An 8,764-nucleotide genomic window follows, 5' to 3' on the forward strand; every position below is an offset into this window, starting at 1 on the left:
CATTATGTAAACGTGATTAATTGAGAAAGTGGGGTTATACTTTTAAATTGACCTTTCTTCCTCAATATAAACACAACCATTAGTTAAAACACACGAGTATAACCCACTTGAATTTCTTTTAGTCACTTTGAAAATACTTTTCTTTCCCATCATCACACACGGTTAAAAGGTGTAAATCTATCTAAGACAAATCACTATGTATAATCATTATTAGTGTTTAATCAAACTCTTTTTTTCCCTTAACTATAAGCAGCCTCTCTAAGCTACTGTTTAAAACACTTTCAATGTTGAGAGACAGAATCTTCTTTTGTAAAAATAAATAAATAAAATTAAACAAAAAAACACCTAGACTTTCTCTTTGAAACGTACTAAATACAAATGTCGATAACATTATTTGACTTTGCCAGGTACTTTATTAGAACTCCAAATAATGTTTCATAATATGAGAAATATTATTTTAGGGAGTGAAAAATATGATACAATTTATTTTGGAGGAGTCAATGGGTAGAATTGAAGACCTGCAAGTGATGTCAAATAATCAAAATTTAGTGCATTGGACATCAAAGAAAGACTACAAATAATGGAACTTTAATTTTAAAAATAATAACTTCTTGAATTCGCTGCATAATTTAAAAAATTTACAGATTTACTTTGCAAATTTGATCGATTTCAAACACTTTAATACTTGGAGAAATTTTGCAAAATCTGAAAATTGTCAAAGAATTTATTGGTATGACCATTTTTGGTAAAGTAGTTGCTGCTAGCAATACAGATTTTTTTAGATTGTGTTTGATTCCATTCTCTTTTTGTCTTGACGGTCATGCCGAAGGGATTTTAGAGTTTGGGATAAGGCATCTCTTTTTTAACTGGAGTGGATTATATTTTGTTTGGGGTTGTGGTGGTATGAGTTTGATAGAGAGTGTTTTGTTTCAAGTGTTGTGTTGTACTTAATTCTTTTTATATTTTGGTTATGGTTGTGTTGTTTGTTTGGCATCTATAGTAATGCCACCTCTTCCTTTGTGGTCGAGAATCTTACAAAAATTGATAAAAAATAAAAGATGAGCAAAAAATTAGAAAGTAAACATATTAATCATTGGAGTTTAATATAATAATGTTAGTGTAAAAATTCGACATGGTAAAGAATTCGATCATAGTGTAACAAACGGTCATTCGACCCTTATAAATAATTGAGTCGATGGTATGCAAATGAAAATATTAAATAGTAGATTGTTCCATGAGAACGTTAGCACAAAGAGTTCGACTTATTATGCAAAGAGGAGTCGATATAGCAAGCGTCCATAGTCGAGGCATGATAATCACATGTGACGTGATTCATAAGCATCATATCAAACATGGGGTCTAAAAACTAAGGTAAGAGAAGGCGTGGGACTCAAATTTGAGAGTCAAGATTGTTCGTGGTCAAAATAGAATCATGTCTTAAGAGAAAAAAAAAAGTTAGATCGTGTCAATATAATTCGCTTCTTATGACCTATAAATAAAAGAAGTTAAAAAAGATTTAGAGACTTAAATATAAATATTACACCACCACACAAAACTATGCAAAATTTAAGTCATACCGACGTCAGGGAGAATCATAGAATATCAGTGCAAGTGAATGTCTGGAGTCACTTTTATTATATTATTTTTTTATTTCTTCCTTTTATTTCTCTTTTATTTCCAATTTATTTTAATACTTTATTTTTTTTCTTTTAGTATTTTAATCTCCTTTTTCATTTATTTTAAAGTTCAAGTTGTTTATCGATTTACTTATAGTCCTCATTTATTTCCTTTGCTATTCTTTTTGTTATTTTTATTTTTATGTTATTTTATTCATTTTCTTCAACTATTTTATTTCTAAATTTTTATTTTGTCAATTATATATGGTAAGTTTTATCTATTCTCTTGCATAGAATTTATCACAAGTATTTTGACATAAATTGATTCGACACTAATATTAAATAATTCTCTAATCGAGTCTATTCTTTTTCAAAGAAATCGTATCTGTTTACAGAATTAAGATTTTGATACAAATTTGATTGACATTTTCTACCGAGATCGAAAAAAAGTAAAATTCAGGCAAAACAAATACTATGCAAATAAATTAAACAATTACATCCATCATATTTTAAGTAATTTAGTAAGATAAATATAACTAATTAATTAGGTAAAGTATGTATGAAGTTTATTGTAGTTTTCAAGTGAGTAATATGGGATAAATCCTTACTTTTACTACCAAACACAAATGAATCTCTTTGACTTTAAATTTTCTTTCAATGGTAAATTATGCAAGTCAAAGACATTAATCAATAGGTATACAAAATGACATTCGAATCTTTAATATTTATTTAAACAGATAAGTAAACTAACTAATTGACCAACTCAAATTAGTTAGTAATCGTAATTTTTTTTTTTGGTAGAGTAATGTAATTATTTAATAAGTAAAAACTAACCCTTTGTTAGTTTCATAACGAATAACATTTTTTTTTTCGGACCAGGATAACATTTCTTTTATATTGACCATGAATAAATAGCCTTCAATTCTTGGGCCGAAAGGCTATAATAAATTCCTCTACTTTTGGTCCAGTTCCAACTGAAAACCTAGCTCGTTTTCTCTCCTTTGTTTTTTCAAAACTTCTAGTGTTTTTGTTTGGATATTTCTTGTATCTTTTATGTTTGGATCTGGCCTGACTTGTTTTTAGTTCCGAAATTACCCCTAGACTGTATTTTAGGGGTTAAAGACTCTTAAGGAGACCCAATTATATGTTGTCCAAAAATACCAAAAAAGTAAAGAGGAAGTCATAGTATATACGTAGCTTTTTTTTTTTGGGTCAATATACATAGCTTTTGCTTAGTTTTTCTTTGTGTTTTTTTGGGCCTCTAATCCCTTTGTAAACCCACACAAAAAAAAAGAAAGTAACAGTTACCCTGTTTAGAACAACTATACCTCCATAATTTCTCGTTACCACACTATTCAATATTCGTAGTGATTTCATGAATTCATGTGCAAAAATCTAACCTTTTTTTTCAATATAAAAATTTTCTCCGAATTCCGAAAATCATACAACCTTAGTTAATGAAACATCTTCTGCTTTCATCCCTCTCATTCTCTTTCTCTTGAAACACTTACATATATAGACCCCAAAAAATTAAATCTATGATAACGATACATATCTAGTTATCAACCCATGTATCGGTGAGAAGTTAATCTTCCAATCACTATCATATCATATAAGATCGAATAGCAATAAAATATCCCAACAATGTTTGTGAAAATATCCCGTACTAGTAGAATTACAAAAAGAAAAAAAAATAAAAAGTAAAAAGTAAAAGTATGTATATTTGATGTTAAAAAGAAAAAACTATATATATTTTCCTATCATAGAATTTAAGTAGAGTGAAGAACCCAATGTTGACCGTCGATTTTAATCTTAAGACCATTGACTTTAGCAAATAAGTCAACGGCTCTTCTAACACCTCTATTATCCGCCGCAGTAAAATAATCATGGCCGAATATAATTCCGCCGGGTCGGAGGATTTGATACCCACGGGTTATATCAGACCAAGCAGAGAAGAAGTCATGACCCGCATCTATTTCTACGAGATCCGCATACACGCCCCATTCACATAGCTTTATTAGTGCTGACCCGCTTGAAAAAGGTACGGGTAAAATTGACCCGGTTTTGTTAAAATTTACCGCGTTCATTAAAAACTGGTAATACAGCAAAACGTCACCGTTTACCATCGGGATTTTACTGAACCGGTCTCTGAACCCGGCCCAACCGCGAAAATCATCGATGCACAGAATCTGAGTCGAGAGGCCGAGTCGCTGAGTCAACTCGGCCATGTGTATCGCCGACGCGCCTAAGAACGTGCCAACTTCGACGATGACGCGTGGCTTCACGCGCCTTATGAGATTCTCAAATACGGCACCGTTTGAGCCCCATCCTTTGATCTTCTTCGTTCGCCGGAGAAGAGGAGCAGCGTGCGGCGGCGGGAAGTTGCTGAACGGTGACGTACCGTTGAAGAGACGGTCGACGAGAGTACGTCTAACGAGTTCCGGTGAGATCGGATCAGCGCATCGAGTCGTGACTCGGAACGAGTCGAGCTCTGTGGAGTTGACTGTTACTCGAATAACCGAGTTGGAAGTTGAGTCAAAATCAGAAGAAGAAAAAACGGCATTTAACGGCGTTGACGACGCAAACGGCGGTGCTTGCTGTTGCGGTGGTTGTGATGACGTGGCAGAGGGAGCGGAGAGATAACCTAAGGCGTAAGTTAGCAGAAGAAAGATAAAATACGCCACGGACTTTGCTGTTCTGAGGAGTGAAGAGAGTAGTCTCTTATTATTGTTGTGTTGTTCGATTTTCATGATTTAATTGAAGTTTGTGAGAATTGTTATAGTAAGGAGGCCTAAGTTGTTGAATATGTGAAGAATAAGGATAAGAAACATAGGAATCTACGACGGTGTTGTTGTGAGTAGCGACAACAATTGAGACCACAAAAAAGAACGACGAAGATGGAAGATATAGGTAAGTACTGATTACTGAAGCTGAAGGTAGTTATTCAAATTCTTTCTTTTGTGTCAGCGAATGGTAGAGAACAGATTTCTTCTGCTGTTTTGGATTTATTTATTCTGGTTAATTTGCATGGATTTGACAATTTATGAATTAAATTAGGTCGGGGGTAATGACTAATGACGTATATCGTTGGAATTAATTATATAGTTATGATTCTGATATAGTTTTGATTTTGGAGAAAGATTTTATTTTAATTTGTATGATTATGATATAGTGCTGTTTCCATATTTTTCCTTAGAATATGTAAAATTGTAAATGAACATATATATAGTATTCTATTGTTTTAAATGTTCACTATAGAGTTAGGCATATTTGAGATAGAATAAATAAAGGAAAGTAGTTGGTGAATGTGACTGTATTTATCTTCCACCTAGATGCTCTATTTGAATTTTTTTTTTTTTTGAAAAAGAAAATGCATTTATGCATTGGCCTTTTCTTTATCTAATGTGAAATATTTAAAACTTTTCTAAATAACAACGTCTTTACTAAAAAGTTGGATGAATTCAAATATATGAATTATATTAGATTTTATTATATTTAGATAAATCAATGATAATCTTAACTGAAAGTGATTGTAACTGTAACTGGTTGAATAATAAAATATTAAATTTTAAATTTAATCTTAGCTAAACAAAATAACAAATTTAAACTGATAACAAATTTATTATATATCTTTAATATTAAATACAAAATAATTATACACAAAATTTAATTTATTAATTTATCTAATTTATTAATTTAAATATAATCCTTATTATTATTTCTTTCGTTACGTATAGTTCATTTGTTTAATAAAATAAATTAATGAATTTGACTAAGAAAAAAAAAAAGGCAGGCCAAAAGGCGATGGAAATAGAGGACAATGTAAATATTTGGAAATATGTACCAAGTTCCAACGTGTGCATTCTATTCTCCAGAAATAAAAAAAAAAATAAAAAATAAAAAAACCATATACCAGCTTATCTTTAGTTTGTCTTCCATCCCAAAAATAAAGCACATAAGACTTTGAGTATGAAAGAGGCAAGTCGAAGGTATTATCTCAATATATATCACATTGCAGTTACGTATCCCTTACCCTAATATATAAATAAAATTTATATTAATTAATTAATATTAACCAATTTTTTACTTTATTGTAGATTAATGTTTTTAATGCTTTTGTTTTGGAAGATTGAAAGTTTAAAATTTAGAGTTATAATTCATAATTCAAAAAATTGATAGATATTGACTGGAAAAAAAAATTGTTGATATATAATAGTATTCCGAGAGTTACCTGAAACGTTGATTTGGGTCTAAACGTGAGGTCCAGGTTCCTTTGAATGGCAGCATTTGACTTCTTTGGTGCCAAGATGCCGCTAGGGCTGGCAATGGGTAGGTAACCCTACTCGTGGGTTGAAAATTTTATTAAAACTCTACCCTACCCTACCTGCGGGTTGAGAATTTCTCAACCCTAACTCTACCTGCACCCTAAAATTCTAAACCCTACCCTATCCTAACCTATCCGCATAAATATCAAATTTTTTTAAAGTAAATATAAAATTCAATCAATTCGAATTTTATACATATTAACAACATAAAAAATAAAAAACTAATGCTCTAAATTACTAAATTAACTAACTAGTTTTAGTGGTTGTTCACTTATTGTAAGTTATTACATAAGGGAGGTTGTGGGGTTCAACTCTCACTTACTTCACTATATACCTAAGTTTTATAAAATCTGTGTTATATATGAGGTGCGGGTAGGGTACACCCTAAACCCCAGTGTTCTGAAAACCGAACCGAACCAGTCGGTTCAACCGGGTTAACTGGAAACCGGTCCCTTAACCGGTTTGGTTGAAGTAAAAAACCATCTAGCAAAAAACTGGTGAAAAATCGGTAAAACTGACGGTTAACCGGTGAACCGCTTGAACCGAACGATTTTTTACCGGTTTTTAATTTAAAAAATATATATAAAAATAAACCCCCTCCCTTCTGTCTCGCACACACCCACAACCCACTAACCTAGTCACCACCCAGCCCTCTCTCTCTGTCTCTGATCTCCACACGAAACCCTAGCCGCTCTCTTTCTCCCAGACCGCCAGCAGCAGCAGCCAGCGACCAACGCCGCCGTCACCGACGAACTCTTCTCCTCAGCCAGCGTCGAGCCCCGTCGTCGCAATTCTCTTCTCCTGGATCGCTTCACCTCGCGTCGCCAGGTATGCTCGCTGTTTATGTCACCGCCTCTGTCTTCATCATCGTTGGCCACCTTGAAAGCGTGTCTCCGTCGGTCCGTCCTCATCGCCGATCCCTTTCTCTCGCGCGTCAAGCCTGTCTTCAATTCCCTCTGTGCCCGAGCTCACTTCCCCTCTTCCATCGCCGTCACTTGGATTCCTCCTTTGCCGCCGATCTTCAGTTTACTTTTGCTTGTTTTTGTACTTTTATTTGGTTTCTGATTTATGATTCTGAGTTCGCTAATTTCTGCTTAGCTTGAGTTTATGAATTTCTGAGTTTGTAAGCAGATCCCTACCCTATTTCAGTTTTCATTTTTGGGAGTTAATTGCTGTTTTTTGGATTTGATTATGTTGATTGTTGCTTGTTTGTCTGGGTTAATTGTTGTTTTTTCATTGCTGTCTTCTGCATTTAATTTCTGTTGAGTTCTGCTATCTTCTGCTTTTTAGCTTTTTTTATTTTGTTAATTAAATGAATTAATCAGGTTTTTGTGATTCTGTTTTTGTAAGTTTTAAATTATATTTTTGTTCTGTTTTTAATTTGTTACTGCAATTTAATTTCATAGTCTGTTTGTTTGATTTCATATGTTTTTGTAATTCTATTTGTTTGTTCCAAATTATGATTATGTTTGTTCCAAATTTAAATTATGATTATGTTTGCAAATTCAATGGTTAGTAGTTATTAGTATTATTGATTTGTTTGTTATTTTTTATTATTATGTTATAAATTAAAATTTTAAATTTTAAATTTTAAATTTTATTAGGTTAAATTTTATTTAATATTAATTAAACCGGTCGAATTCCGGTCGAACTATTGAACCAGTCACCTTTCCGGTTTATTGACCGGTTCGGTTGTCGCAACTTTGCTAAACCCGTACCCTACCCTACCCTACCCGCAGCGGGTCGGGTAGCCTACCCTACCCGAACGGGTTGGGTACCTGCGGGTAGGGTATTTCTAGGTGATGAGTCAATAACCACCGTTGGTGTGGTTCCACTTCCGATGGTGGATAACCATTCCTTTATCTTAGGGTTGTTAAGATCTCTCTTCTAGAAGTGGGTGAGAGATATTAGGGGTTAGTTATAACTCATTTGGGAGTGAAGAGGTCGGTTATAGACAGCTGCATTTTGGGTTTTCTCTGTTTTTAGGTCTGGCTTATGTTTTGGGCCAGGTATAAACAATGCCCCTACTTGAGTTCGATCTTTTTACTTAAGTCGGATTTAAGTATGAATAAAGTCGGATCTTTTCAGGTCGGTTTCCGTGTTCAATTCGAAAAATCGACGTGATTTCAGAATGCCAACCATTGCGTCTATTTGCTTCCTCTTTGGACACGTGGGATGCAGTTACATTTGTAACCATGCACGTCATTTAATGGGGGAGGAGATTTTATAGTTTTGCTCCTTGGGTCTTTTAAATACTCCTCCCTTTTCTCTTTCTTCCTTTTTTGTCTCTCCATACTCGCGTCCTTTCGTTCTCTCAAGCCTCTCTTTATTCTTCAAACCTCCTAGCGATGGGATTTCATTCTTTCTTTGTAGACTTTGAGGGACGCGAAGCATCTGAGAAACTTTTTTGCTGATCCTACCATTCCATTATTTTTCTTCAACCTACATCGAGAAAAGAGGTTCGTATCCCCTTCTGCTTTAACTTCTTTCTCTGGCTTTGTAGTGTTTCCACTGTTTTTAGAATTTATTGTTGGAATGCAATTTCTTTGCGGATGAACTTGTGCCTGTTAAGGGGTTAAGGTAGTTTATAAGGTACCTTTGTTGCCGTATCGCTGTTGTGTTTTCCCGTGTCTGTTAGGATGCCCCAAGATTGCTGTGTTTTACTGTGTTTTTCTAAAGATTGTGTCTTTATGGCTGTTGGTTGCACCTTTTTTTACGAAAAGAAAGTTTGCCTTATTTCAACTTGTTTTGTAATGCTTTCTTTTGTGTAATGTAGGTATCTCCTTCTATATGTCTCTTTCCATTCCTCCAAATGTGTCTTCC

General features: G+C 33.6%; 1 protein-coding gene across 1 annotated transcript; it reads right to left on the bottom strand.

Annotated features, from left to right (window-relative positions):
- Positions 1–3,023: 3,023 nt before the first annotated feature.
- On the bottom strand, positions 3,024–4,637 carry LOC107472912 (uncharacterized). The gene has a single exon (XM_016092437.3). It carries the CDS (start codon positions 4,364–4,366, stop codon positions 3,386–3,388), a length of 981 nt encoding a protein of 326 aa, XP_015947923.1. The 5' UTR covers positions 4,367–4,637; the 3' UTR covers positions 3,024–3,385.
- Positions 4,638–8,764: the final 4,127 nt, after the last annotated feature.

The sequence above is a fragment of the Arachis duranensis genome, chromosome 2 (genome assembly GCF_000817695.3).
Source record: "Arachis duranensis cultivar V14167 chromosome 2, aradu.V14167.gnm2.J7QH, whole genome shotgun sequence".
NCBI classification, from domain to species: domain Eukaryota; kingdom Viridiplantae; phylum Streptophyta; class Magnoliopsida; order Fabales; family Fabaceae; genus Arachis; species Arachis duranensis.

Bases quoted from the DNA above. Each gene is read 5' to 3' on its own strand.
- LOC107472912 (XM_016092437.3), bottom strand. From the start codon at position 4,366: ATGAAAATCGAACAACACAACAATAATAAGAGACTACTCTCTTCACTC.